Raw genomic sequence first — 14588 nt, 5'->3', positions numbered from 1 at the left:
AGATAAGGTCAGACAAAAACATTGGTTTTGTTGTGAAATAAGTTTATGCCATATTTCTAGGTAGTGTCTGGAGGCATATTTGCCTCTAGAGGATGTCTGGACTGTTCAGTGGGTCAGTTTTTTAATATTTGTCTTTGCAAGAATAGGTACTGGGTCTTTATTGCTGTGTAACATCAGTGCTGAGACTAATGCCTGAAGCACAATCATGTGTTTTTCTTCTATTTTTTTTTGTTTAGTCTTAGTTGAACTGAATTAAGTTTGTAATTTTTAGATCCCATACAGTGGTGGAGTAAAAGGAATTCTTGCATAAGAAACACGTTATATGGATGCTAACATGCATTTAAAAAAAAAAAAATTCAATAGATTTAAATTCCACATATGAATCTCTGAAGAGCTATAGGGATAGAAATTTGTGGACATTTTGTTGATCTATTAATGAGAATATGGGCATGTGTTTAAAATATATACTTTTGGATATATGAACAGGGGAGTATATTTGAAACATACCTGACTGTTTTTTCAAATATGTGGAAGAATCTCTGTCTATTTCTAAAATTTATCTCTATAGTCTACATTAGTGTCTCTCATCAATGTAAGAATATACAGATTATAATGTGTGTTTGATGTGTCAAGATATGTGATTAATGACTAGACTATTAAGTAGTTGTATGAGCATATTTGTGTTTATCTGTTTGTATGTGTATGGATCTGAAAGAGTCAATATGAATGTTAGCGAATAAATAGTTGAATATGTCTAAAGGAGTGCCTGTAGGGTTGTCAGAATGTCAATGACTAGGTATGTTTGTGTGCATACATGTGTTTGCATTCCCTGATCAGGGGAGGCTTAATATAGTAACGGACATGGATGATGACATCAGGGATTAATGGGGCCAAGAAAGGGATTCTCCTAGGACCAGTTCTCCTATGGCCCAGCACTACTGATTGATCCCACCCTCTCCATTGTTTCCACTCTCCTTCTCCAATCACAAACAAGCCTAGGGACTCTGGGGTATTCATAAATTTATGAGTCCTTAGGCAAGTGAGCTGATGCCACTCTGCCTGGTGGACTCACAGACCAGTACATCCAGATACAAGGAAAAGAAACTTCTGCCACCTAGTGAGTGCCCTTCCCTCAGATTGCCTACCTGAGCCTCTTACCTAGAACTTATCCCAAACTTTAACACTTTTATTGCAACCCCAGACTGACTCAGTCTCCCATATTTCTCCACCAAACATGAGACAAATCTGTTCTTTTCCAGAAACCATGATCACAGACCCTGATGCCAGGTACCCATCTGGATCAAAATTCTAACACCAAATCACATAACCTTAAAGGAAGGGGCTGACTCATTAGACCTAGATTTTGTCTTGAAGGTATTTCATACATTTCCCCCCTGCAATTTGAATTATTGTCGCCTATATCTAAGTCTTGGGTGTGCAGCTGGAGAAAAAAATCACAGAACCAAATGAACTGTAGTCATTCAACAATGTGATCTTAGCTGCATTTTCAGTACTGAGTAGGTCTTGGGAATATAATTGTTGGAATATTACTGTGAGTCTGTTAATAATAATGTATTTTTGGCAGTGTGTGTGAGTGTCAGTGTGTGTGTGCGTGTGTTTATATGTATGTGTTTAGATTGGTATAAATAAGGAAAGATACCTGAAACACAGTGTATAACACCAATGAGTAACTATGAGTCTTCTTAAGTTCTATGGTTGTGCTAGTGTTATGTGTGACCAAGGGAGAGCTTAATAGTGTCTCTGTGTTTAATGTGAGATAGTATCTATGAATACCTGACTGTGTAATTGTGTGTACAAGTGTGAAATGTATATTTGCTAGTACCTTTGTGTGACTGTGTGTATGTGTGTGTGTGTGTTTGCATGTTCATGTACATGCTGTGCAAAAGAAGGACATTGTTTGTGTCTGTGTCCATTGTCTTGATGTTTCTCCCTAGATTAGTCACATTTAGGAAGCCTTAACTGACACCTCCACAGTCAAAACAATGTTGTTGTTATTGTCGTTGTTGTTTTATGGTGGCCAAGCATGTTCCCTTTGGGGGAGAAGTTTTCAAAGTTGGTTTCCATTCTGAGGAAAATCTGGAGCATGGATGAAATATGGCCTTCTGGAATACCTAAATTTGCACATCAGAGGTTAAGGAGAGTGGGGTAAACTTATGTTGTAGGAGAGTCCTTAGTTACTGTTGGTGCTCTGAGTGTCTTTCCATTTCTTCAGAACCTAAAGATAATATCAGAGTGAAGATGATAAAGAAAAAAGCAGATCTGGATATGCTGGATGTAAGAAGATTCTTGGAGCATTGCCTTTAAACCTGGCTTTGGAGGAGGGGAGAAGTTTAGAGGTGGATTGTGGAACAGAAACCCTACTGATTAACAAGTACCTCTGAATTCTCCTTTGAAAGGGAGATAAACCAAACAAACAGGCAAATTCTTTTCCATGACCTATATACTTTCAGGATTAAGATTGATATCTGGGTATTATCCAAGCTTTTGTATCCATCTACTTTCACTGTATTTACTAAGAGAGATAAGTAGAGAGTGAAAACTCCAGGAAAAGTCAAAGGAATGAGAACCATTATGCCTAAACTCCAGAATAGAGCTCTCCTTATAAAATACCTGGTACCATGGAAATATGGTTCCAGAGATATTTTGGATAAAGGCTGAGAAAAGCCCTTTATGATATGGTTTCTCAGTTTGCACCATTCTAACTATTGCTTCATTTTCCTGGAGTTAATCTGATGCTGTTGAAGGACAACAACAGTGAAACAAGATTCAGTAAAGAAGGTAGAGAGGAGATGTCAAATTAGGAGGGAAATGGGGAGAAATACTGCCTCCCAAGGAAGGAGGAAGTTCTGAAAAGGTGAGTGGATGAAGATTATGAATGTTTATTATTAGATTTAACAACAAAGAGGTCGGTGGTGACCATGGATAATTAGTTTCAATTGGGAAAGGGAGTGTGGAAGCCACTGTAGTAAACTGAGCAGTGATAGTAGGTAAGGTCAAGAAGGTTGAATTCCTGACTTTGAGGATTTCAGAATAAAATTGGAGAAATGGAAACATAAACAACCTCTCCTTCCTTGGCATCTGGAGAGACAGTGTTTTAAGAATCTTGACTAAGAACTGGGGAAGGGTAATGGCATGGCAGCTAGAGAGGGAAGGTAATGTTTTTATAATGGGATGGTCTTGCAGATGCTTATTGCCTGAAGGGAAAGAGACAGAAAGGGAGAGGCTGATGGAATACAATGGACTAATGGAAGAGGTCTCTGAAGGAGAAGGCAAGAAATGGAATCCTGAAGGTGGAGGGCATGGCCTTGGAGAAGGAGAGACATCTCTTTCTCAGGAGCCAGGGGATAAAATTAAGTAAGTTTAAAATGTAGGCAGTGGCAAATAATCAGTTTTCGCCCTCCGGCAAAACACTTGCTTCTTTGTTTTTATCCAGCTGCACATCCAGTTTGATTATAGAATTTATCAAAGTTGAGGTTTGCTGTGTGAATGTGAGAGGCAAAGAGGAGATGAAAATACCAGCCCTGGTGGGAGAGTAGGTCAGGAAAAAAGTGAGGAAGAAATTGCTAAATGAAAAAGGGACCAGGAAAGAAATGGAAGAATTATTAAGACTCTGAGAGCAAGCACATGGGCACAAGAAAGTAAGAGGGCTGGAAGATAGAAGGATGGGGTCAGAATGTTAAGAAAATGGAATTTAAGATTTCCAGAGGTGGAAAAGTTTTTGGTGTTGACATATTCAGGGGTAGGCTGATGGGGAAGGATTGGGAGGCTGAGGTGAAATCTGAGTAAAGCTTATTAAAGCTGCAATTTTACAGCTACAGGAGTTTCATCTATACCATCTACCAAAGGGTTTCCAAAGGAATGAGCAGTGTTTCTTTTTCCTTGCCTATGTTAACCTCTATTTCCCCCCAAATTCTCAAAATATGGATTCTGGGTGAGATGAGAAAGTGAAGGTGAGAATTAGGGGACTTTTTTCATCTTGTGTCCTACCTTGCTGCCTTGCCATGCCTTCACGGAGTTTCTACTATGGCCTAGACAGGGTACTGGGCACTGGTGATAGAGAAATGAGTAGAACCCAGCTGCTATCTTTAGAGAGCTAATAGTCTAATGGGGAAAGCAGGAACAGAGGCAAACACATTCACTCTCTGACCTTTTGTGTTAGAGACAGGATGTTTGAAAGAAAGTGAAGAACTCCTCAAAACACCCTCTTGGGTTCATTCTCATCTGTATTCTCCCACCTGCCTGCCATGCTGGGCCTCAATGACACCCCTTTCCAGCCACACACCCTCCAGCTGACAGGTATTCCTGGGATGCAGACAAGCCAAGCATGGGCTGCCCTGGTTTTCTGCATCTTGTACCTGATCTCCATCGTAGGCAACCTCAGCATCCTTGCTCTGGTGGTTCGGGAGCCTGCTCTGCACCAGCCCATGTACTATTTCCTCTCCATGCTCTCCCTCAATGATCTGGGAGTGTCCTTCTCAACACTCCCAACTGTGCTTGCTACCTTCTGCTTCAACTACAGTCATGTTGGCTTCGATGCCTGCTTGGTTCAGATGTTCTTCATCCACACTTTCTCCTTCATGGAATCAGGCATATTGCTGGCCATGAGCTTTGATCGTTTTGTGGCTATTTGTGACCCACTACACTATGCCACTGTGCTCACCAACAGCTGCATCTTGGCTATGGGCCTGGGTGTCCTTGCCAAGAGCTTCATTACTCTCTTGCCATTCCCCTTTCTGGTAAAACGACTTCCCTTCTGCAAGGGCAATGTTTTGCATCACTCATACTGCCTCCATCCAGATCTCATGAAAGTGGCATGTGGAGACACCCATGTTAACAACATATATGGGCTCTTTGTGGTCATTTTCACCTATGGCATAGACTCAACTTTCATCCTGCTGTCCTATGCATTGATTCTGAGAGCCGTGCTGGCCATTGCATCCCGGGAGCAGCGGCTCAAGGCACTCAGCACCTGCATATCACACATCTGTGCAGTGCTGGCTTTCTATGTGCCCATAATTGCTGTGTCCATGATCCACCGCTTCTGGAAAAGTGCCCCACCTGTTGTTCATGTCATGATGTCCAATGTCTACCTATTTGTACCCCCCATGCTCAATCCTATCATCTACAGTGTGAAGACAAAGGAGATACGCAGAGGGATCCTCAAAGGCTTTTATAAATCCCAGAGCTGAGGAAGGCTGCAGACCCCGAGAGAACTCCTTTGTAGAAAGAACTGGGACTTGTTTTGCCATCTTAAGAAACACTTAAAGCAAGAAGGAGAAGAACCAGGATCTTGATAGTTGTGAATATGGAACCAATAAAGGGACATTTGACTCAATAAAATGACATAAATGTGTATTGAACACTTACTGTGTGAAAAACCTTGTGCTCGTTGCTAAGAATTTTATAATGGTGAGTGGGATATATTGTTAAGTAAGAGATAGATATATTAAAGGAAAAACATAAAAAAGAGTAAAGATGCCCTAAAAAATGTTTGACATGTGAAAATAATAAAAGTTCTAGAGAGCAAATAAGCTTGTACACAAATAACCCTACTTCCACCCAGAATGAGGAAAATGATAAACACCGGAGACAGACAAAATTCTGTGTAAGTTTAGTGCTTCCTGTGACAGAGAAGGACTGTTTGGTTTGTACAAAACAGGATAAGTTATTTTTCTGTTTTTGTGAAGTAGCTTGTCAAGGATGAGAGAGGTTTGAGTACTTTGTACAGGGAGGCAGGAAGAAGGGAAGGTAATTATTTTGACATAAGTATGAAAACAAATATTTAGGCAAGAAAGTTTAGAATCTTGCTATTCCAAGTGTGATCCAATAAACAATAGCCTTCATATATCTGGCAGCCTGTTAGAGAAACAGAACCTTAGACCCCACGTAAGACCTACTGAATTCTGACTGCATTGAATAAGACCCTAGGGTGGTTAAAACTTGAGAAGCAATGCACTTTGCTTTTGTAATACTGCTCAGGTAATGCCAATTTGATGTGTAACAACAATAAAAAGACTCATGAGTAACACGAGTCTGGAAAAGTGGTTCTCACAGTGTGATTCCCAGACCAGCAACATCAGCATCGCTTGGGAAATTGTTACCTAAACAAATTCTCAGGCCTTCTTCTGATATCCTGAATTAGAAATTCTAGGGAGCCAAGTCCAGCAATCTTTTTTATAAGTTCTCCAAGTAACTTTGATATATGTTAAAGGTTGAGAACCTTTATACAATATTGGTCTGGAATATTTAGGACAATTGCAAGTAGCTTTGTTTAGACAGAGAGGAGATTTCACATAGAGAAGCTTGGGAAATGAGATCTTAAGAGATTGCTTAAGTCAGACTGTGAGTGGTTTCTAAAGCTGGGGGAAACTGAGAACGAGGTGTATGGTGTTAGTGGTGAAGGAAAATGCAGACTCATAGCCCATTATCTCCACGAGTTGGTGCAGATATAGCACAGAAATAGAGAACACAGAAGATTCGATAAACAATCTTTAGCCACTCCACAGTCACTCTGCAGTAATGGAAAGCAGAGAGGGTTCTCAAACCCGCTTTGAGACACTATCTCTTTGAGATACTTCAAAGCTCCATAAAGGGAAGGAAAAATATTCTCCATGTCCATCTTCTATTTGCTTCCCTGGAGACATCCTACCACTTGATACAAAAGCAAAAGAGCTCCCCCTCGTGCCATTCCTTCCCTCAATATTCTGTATATGAAACTGAAATAAGGAAGAGATAAAATGGAATACTTAATGAGAAGACTGGGTCCTTGGGAAAGTAGTTATTTGGCGGATCTGAAATTGGGGCCTCCAGGAGAACGTATGAATGGTACATTAGAAATATCACTTTCTTTTTTCTTTCTTTCTCCTTTGCACCTCTACCCTCTGTAGATAAGTACAGTTCTCTTTACAGATCAGGTTCTGAGTTGAAGAAATGCTAATCTGGAATCATAAAGCTGGTAGATGGCAAAGCTGGAACTCAATCTACATCTACGTGACTCTGAGCTCCATGGGCTCCCAGAACCCTGAGATATCTCTCCTGGAAGACACCTCGATTTTGTGCCATTCGGTGGAGGGTTGAGTTGGAATCGAGTCCGGAACAGTCGTGACAGTGGATAAAGGCAGCCATGGTTATATCTTCCATTGGTTAAATCCTGGGCCTGGCTCTGGGCTTTACCCTCTGTTCCCTAGGCTCCGAGTCTTAGAATTTGCCAACTAGGTCCTAAGCTTTAGGCCTTACAGGAATATGGATTTTAAGCCCAAAATTCCGAAAAATAAACTCTGTGCTCTGTGCTCAGAGTTCCAGTTTTGAGACTGGATAATTGGGATTCAGGGGGGGTGTTGCTATGGAGCTTGGAGGAATTTGTCTCCTTCCTGCTCTTCATCCTAAGGAAGGAGTAGGAGTTTTATTTTCTCTGTGGAGAGAAGGCAGGATCTCCAGGGGACATGCTTTTTCTTTTCTTTCTGCTCCCAAGGTGAGGTCTAAACCCTCTCCTTTTCCCATCACCAGCACAGCATCACACTCAGGCTCAACAGGACCCCAGAGGCTCTGGCCCCTGGTTGCTGTCATTCAGAAACATAAAAGGTGCCTCCTCTCTTGGCTAGTGCCTGCCAGAGGCCTACTCCAGAGCCATTGCGAGCTCTTGGCTTCTGTCTTTCAATCCAGCTGACACTTCTCAAAATTTTCTCAAGTGAGTTTAAACCTACCTGTGTCTTCTAGGTATAGGCACAAAAGGTGTGTTTCTGTCTACAGCTCTGTTTGTGTCTCTGTGTGGTTCTTTCAGCCTCTTTCATGTCTCTGTATCTCTGAGTGAGCCTTTGTCGATATATATGTGTGTGTCGGTGTATTAGCCATGATTTGTTTGACCTATGATAGAAAGATTTAAAACAGAAAAATCCCTAAATTTTATTTTCATTCAGGTTTTCTATGAAAAAAGTACTATTAATGAAAATGCTCTTGTATCCTCCAAAATATTTTCAGATAGCGCTGCCAGGGATTCGTTAGCAGTGAAAGACACACGATGATCTCATGACAGGAAGTGAACTTGCCTCTGTTTTGGCCACACAGATTCACAGCCATGATATTCTCTGTGTCACAGAATAGGAGAGATCTTGAAAGTCTGGAACATCCAACCTGAAGGCAGAAGGAGAGTTGAAAGGGCCTTTAATCCCAATTAAACAGATGCTGGAATTTTCCCTTGGCATTGCCATCCAGGGTTTTTCAGTCTTTGCTTGAACATCTCTACTGACCAGAAACATATTATTTCCTTGTGCAGCTTTGACTCTTAGAAAAATTTTCCTTACCTAAGCCCCAGACTGTCACCTTAAAATTTCCACCTATTGCTCACTATCTTTTGCGCCCACCCTATGTCCATCTCTTCTATGGTCTCCTCAAAACAAAGCATCATTGGTTCCTTAAGTGCTCTTTTATTTTTTCATCCCACAAGAAGTCATAAGCTTATTAATGATAGAAACAGTACAAATTTCAAACCAAGCTGCAGTTACTCTTTTGAAACACAGACACACATACATAAAAAGGTTCTTGGGTTTTAGATGGTTACATTGTTAATTCCATAATGCCATTTACAGTACTATAACTGCTGTTCTTCAGGGCTCAAACTGCCTTTGGAGCTCTCAACACATTTGCTTGTGACATGACCAATTCTATGCCTTCAACCTCCACACCTGCTTCAACAACCTCTTCCTCTCTCTTGTACAGCTGGAGGCTGTGTGTTTTCTCTAATGTTTGAGGCAGCTTCACTAAACTTGGACTTTCTCTGCAGCTTCTAGCTGTGCTTGCTGAGATAAAGTCTCAGTCTTGGCTTCCCCCCAAACTATGTAGGTACCTGCAGCCAGGCTCTTGTACACATCTGGTTTTGGAATGACAAAGAGGACATTCTTAGATTTCTGGATAGTGACCCTAGTAGCCCCTGTAACCTGTGAGGACCCCGTTTGGACACAGCCTTCTGAGCCTTCCTTTCACTCTGGCTCTGTTTTGCTTTACTGACTGGCTCGCCATCGGTTTCAGCGGCTGCTGCCAGCTGGCCTTGCTGCGTGGCTGCCTGTGTGGAACCTTGTCTCTCCAGCTCGGGTACTGATGCATCACAGTCAGATTCTGTTCCAGACCCTGGCTCAGCCCGGGGCTGGGGCCACTCCTGCTCTGTAGCAGGGCGGGTTCTGTGGCTTCACCGGGCATTTTGTGTGGGGAACGTGGAACCAAGATGACAGCAGAAAACGCCTTAAGTTCTCTTTGAGTGACTTGATCCCCTTTGTGTTTGAGTGTGTCTCAGTTGGTTTAACTCTGATCTGGAGTATGGAATCCAGAACTGAATATTTTTTTGTTTATGGTTCTGAGCAGAATGTTCATGCTTTTATTAATTCCTGATGTCTTAAGCATGGCTTTGTGTTAGAATCATGACGTGCAGGGGGGGACAAGAATGAACACAGCACAAGTCTAACCCTAAACAAGCCCAGACTATGACAGGGAGAACAGAGGTATAAATGTAACTCCAACAAAATAGAAAATGTCTGTATAAAATTGTATGAAGTTGTAGATGAGAATGTTATTATTTCTGTTGAAAAAGCTGCAGATAAAATAAAAATTTGATTATGAATAATAATAAGAGTTAAAAAAACTAACAAGAGAAAGATAATGTAAGCAGAAAAAAAAGAAAGCATAGAATTGCAAATATACATTTTAGAACATATTACTGTCTGAATAAAATTCCTCACTTGGGTGAGGAAACTAATAATGAGGTACTTTGAGTAGCTACAGGAATTTAGGATAGATAATCTGAAGAAGGGAAGATTACAGGGTATTGTGATTGAAACTTTCTGATAGTATTTATTTATTCAGTTATTTATTAATCCAATTAAACGTTTATTATGCATCTTCCACGTGCTTGACCCTATGCTAGTATTGAATATCTAGTGATCAAAAAAATTTTTTTTAGAAGCAGTCAATACCCACCTTTTTTTGATGGAGTTTATAATCTGCTAGGGAGCACAGGCATTAAACAAATAATTACACAAGTACATACATGTTTGCAAACTAAGATGTGCTTTACAAGAAAATAACAGATACTATGCAGAATACTATTTTGGTGAAACCTAAAAATATTATCACGCTTCTGTGTGCAGCGTTACACATAATGTGGAAGAAGTATGTTCTCAACCAATGTAAGAAATAACTTTTTTAAAAAATTGATTTTAGAAAGAGAGGAAGGGAGAGGGAGAGAGAGAAACACCAACCCACTGCCTCCTGCATGCCCCCTACTGGGGATGGAGCCCAAAACCTAGACATGTGCCCTGCCTGCAAATTGAACCAGCAGCCTCTCAGTGCATGGGATGAAGCTCAACCAACTGAGCCACAGTGGCCAGGGCAGGAAGAACTCTATAAAGCAGTGCCCTCTAACCAGGATAATGGCTTTAGGTGCAATGAGCTCCCCAGCATTGGGAGGGTTCCAGGCGATGGTTTGGTAAGGATGCTGCGGAGATGGTTCTCAGTGGGGGTAAGATTGGACTCTGGCTTCATATCCTAGAAGCCTGTCAGGTTGACAACTGAGTCAGTGGACTTCTGAAAGGGGGCCACTTTAGAGGGTCACTTAACTCCCAGTGTCTTCCACCTTACCCCAAGTCGGCATATAAGGTAGGGAAAAAAAATCTGAAAATAAAGATAACTTCTCCAGTATCTATTCATTCTTCTACTTATATGGCATTATCTTCAGAAAGGTGGCTGCTGGGCTTCATAGGAAAGGCCACAAGACTTGTAGTAGGAAGAACTAGATTCTAGTCCCAGCTCAGCTGCCAGGGTCCAGCCCCAGGGGTCCAGGGGTCCCCAAAGGTGTGGACGGAGTCAATGACCGATAAAGGACACGGAGACAGCGTTCAGAGCATCAGGACAATCAGCTTCTCTTCTTTTTTTTTTTGCCTTGTTACAACTGTATTTATACTATTTGATTTTATTGCTAGTTAAACAACATGACATCATGCTATCTTCTGGTTTCTGTTTTGGCCTTTCACAGTTAATGAATATACCTTCTTATCTGACCTTTTGAAGAATTTATGTCTGTTTAGGTATGGTAATTTTAGTCTTACCTATTGTTTATATTTCTGTAGGCTATTCTACAGGTTAATCTCTAGTTTGTTATTTATATTCTGAAGTTACTATTTTATTGCTCTACCACATAGCTAAAAGGAGAATAACTAAGCCAGCTTTTCTTATGCAAAGGTTATGCGAGTCCTAAGGAAGGGCTCTGGAGCTTGCGCGTGACTGTTTTCAGCCATGGTGACTGACCGCCTGCCTGGCACCTGCCTTGGTCTCTCGCTCACATTCCCCGCAGCAGTCCGTCCTCACTGTAATATCCTGTGTATGATAAGGGTTCAGGTGTAGATTGAAATAATCTCTTTCCTAGACTGCTCTTTCCTTGTGGGGATTCCCAGCGTTTTCCATTAATATAATCATCCCCCAGTAATACATTCCTTGTGGGAACTCCCTGGTGGCCTCCCTGTGGAATCCCCTGCATCGAGAGTCAGCAGGGCTCGGACCCAGGCCTCTCCCCCAGTGGGGAACTTCCTGCGGTAATGTGCCTAACAAGTCCTAAGCTTTCTGCTGACAGTCTCAGTTCCTCATAAGCAGTACATGATTTTCCCATACTCCTTGGGGCTTTTACTGAATCATTGTCTTTTCCAGTCCCATCCGACTCCCCTGCTAGGGAAAAGTTTCCAGCGAGGGCAGTGTCCTTTTCTGGTGCAGTGACTCGGGGAAGGACACAGAGCGTCAGGAAGGGGAACAAGCATGGGAAGAGGGACCTGCCATATGCCAAGTCCCATGGAGACTGGCTGTGCAGATGTCTCCTCCTTGAAGGACTGTGTCAAGCAGCAAGGATGGAACGGCTTCCGGCACTCAGCCACTTACTGGTTTAAAGCAAGTCACTTAACATGGTCGCATGGGATTGATATGAGGGAGCTTGGTAGTGAGGCAATTGCCTCTCTGGTTGTCATTTCTACCACCCAATGAGTGAGTTAATGTCCTGTAGCTATGCTCTCCTGTACTTCCCGTTCCCCGTCTTGCATGTTTCTCCACCATGACATGGGTCGTGGCTAGTGTTTCCAAGCCTTCATTGTTACTTCCTGCCCAAGATGAGGTTTTACCAGTGGCAGGAAGTCTCAAGTGAGGCAGGTCAAGATTGAAATCAGGTGAGATAATTAGATAAAGCCTCAAAATGCTCTGACCAGGCTTTTCTCTGCCTTTGGGTGCACCTCCAAGGAAGCGACATGCAAGGGTAGCCCCAAACCTAGGTTACCTCTGTGGGCACCTCCTTGGGGTGTTATGAGCAAAACCAAGTTTATTTAAAAGAGCTCCACGATGCTGAGGAATCTAGCAGTTGGCAAAACACAGGGGAATGGTTAAGCTGCAGGTCAGGAGTGGGGTAGGTAAGCTATCTGAAATACAAGAAAAAAAGAAGTCTTGGGGAGTACTTGCAAGTTACTTTTTTATCTAAAATACTGTCTCTATAGCCCTGCCGGGCGTGGCTCAGTGGTTGAGCATTGACTAGGATCCAGGCGATCAGAGCTCAATTCCTGGTCAGGGCACATGCCCGGGTTGCAGGAGGCAGCCAATCAATGGCTCTCTCATCATTGATGTTTCTGTCTCTCTCTCCCTCTCCTTTCCTCTCTCTGAAATCAATAAAGATATATTTAAAAAATAAAATAAAATATTGTCACTATAAAGTGACTGAAATGTCACCAAATGGGCCTGGAGTGGTTCTCATTTTGGGTTCACCTTGAGAGCTTTAAAATATATTGATAATTAGATACCACATTCAGAGATTCTAATCAAATTGTTGTGGAGTGTTACCTGTACAGTGGGGTTTTAACTTGGCAGGTGATTACTATGTGTAGCCAAGGTTGAGAACCACTGATCTACAAGGCAGAAGCAAGGAACATTAATGGATAAAAGGCACAAGCAAGTATATTTCCCCTTCCAGGAAGTTGTCAATCTTGAGGGAAGCAGAGATAGAATGCATGGAATTTCTGTAGGGAAATTGAAGAGAGGTGCCTGAAGAGAGGGCTTGAAAGTAGAGTAAGAGAATGCAGGTTCTGGGGCCATCCTCACTATTCTGTTGTACGTGTGTATCTCCATGGTCACAGCTGTTTGTATTCCCTTAGCTATATATTCTCCTAACTTTTTATCCATTCTAGGGGAGCATTTCCATTAAATTCTTTAGCTTTATGGACCATTTCACATCAACATTGGATAACTGCGGGACAGAGAATTGATCATGAATCAGTGAATCCTATACCCGAGTAAGGTGAGCAAATGAGTAAACTGATGATTGGAGATAATTCAGCTTTTATACCAATTGTGACTTTACCTTCCTATTTCATATTTTTAAAATTTATTTTATAAATTTAATTCATTATATTTCATTATATGATGTTACATTATATTACATTTTGCTGTATTATATTATTTTCACCTTCTGGTTGGGGTTTAATTATTTTATTCTGATCTCTTGGCTACTAATGGACTCTAGATCAAATCTGCTATTTTAATGTCACTGCCTTTTCATTTAATAGCCTTCCTGAACTATCTTTTTAAATTCAGAGGTCACTTGTGTATTGGTATAATTTTCATGAAATGTCCATGTCCTTTGTCACCCTTATTCATATTTTTCAACTTTCTAAAACCTGTATCTCACATTTTCTGACCCCTGGAGTGGAGACACAAGGAGATTACCATTTTCCCAGGGGAAGATTACCATTTTCTCAGACCCACATTGGCAGAGCTACAACTCAATTCTTTCTTGTGACTCTTCCTAGTCAGCCTTGGATTTACTCCCATCTCCATAGTGAAATAAAAACATCAGTACAGGAAGAATCTGTAGGTCTAATCAGGGGTGGAGAACCTGTTTTCTGCCAAGGGCCATTTGAATATTTATAATATCATTCGTGGGCCATACAAAATTATCAACTTAAAATTAGCCTGCTCTTTTTGGTCAAACATTTAGTTAACTCACCCCTAATGTGATGGCTGGAACTACTCCTCTCTGGTGAGGCCTTGGCAGAGCCAGACGAAATGATTTTGCAGGCTATATATGGCCCTCGGGCTGTATGTTTCTCACCCCTGGACCTAGACTCTGCAGAAATTGATTCTTAGTTTTTTGGTATCTCTTCCTCTCTTGGTCTTAGTATCTCCCTAAGAATAAAATAGTTTGTATTTATTCACTGTTTCATATGCCATACAATATCTTGTTTACCCTTACAACAACCATATGAGGCAGATGGATTTTTATCCTCAGTTTACAAATGGACACATTGAGGCTTGGGAAGGTTAAGTTAGCTGCTAAAGGTCACACTGAGAGTAAACTGTAAACTGGGCATCAAACTAAGGTTTGCCAGAATCCATTGTGGAGCTCTAAAAAGCAAAATATATGATGTTCATTTTCTCATTTGCTTCTTATATCCAAATAAGAGAATAGTGCTACTATTATCTCCACTTTACAAGTTTAAAAAAACAAAAACTGTGGATCAGCATATAAATGAGTTGTCCACATCACACATTGAGTA

The 14588-nt window shown here is 41.4% G+C and overlaps 1 protein-coding gene and 1 pseudogene across 1 annotated transcript; one reads left to right on the top strand and one right to left on the bottom strand.

Moving 5' to 3' along the window:
- The first annotated feature begins 4265 nt into the window (after positions 1–4265).
- Positions 4266–5210, top strand: LOC107538679 (olfactory receptor 51I1). Its single transcript, XM_016215001.2, has one exon. It carries the CDS (start codon positions 4266–4268, stop codon positions 5208–5210), a length of 945 nt encoding a protein of 314 aa, XP_016070487.2.
- A 3421-nt stretch (positions 5211–8631) lies between these two features.
- On the bottom strand, positions 8632–9213 carry LOC107538687 (nascent polypeptide-associated complex subunit alpha pseudogene; annotated as a pseudogene).
- Between the last annotated feature and the right edge of the window lie 5375 nt (positions 9214–14588).

The sequence above is a fragment of the Miniopterus natalensis genome, chromosome 11, assembly GCF_054644295.1.
Source record: "Miniopterus natalensis isolate mMinNat1 chromosome 11, mMinNat1.hap1, whole genome shotgun sequence".
NCBI classification, from domain to species: Eukaryota; Metazoa; Chordata; class Mammalia; order Chiroptera; family Miniopteridae; genus Miniopterus; species Miniopterus natalensis.
This window is presented reverse-complemented; position numbering and strand designations above follow the sequence as displayed.

Coding starts and splice junctions, on each gene's coding strand:
- LOC107538679 (XM_016215001.2), top strand. CDS start 4,266: ATGCTGGGCCTCAATGACACCCCTTTCCAGCCACACACCCTCCAGCTG.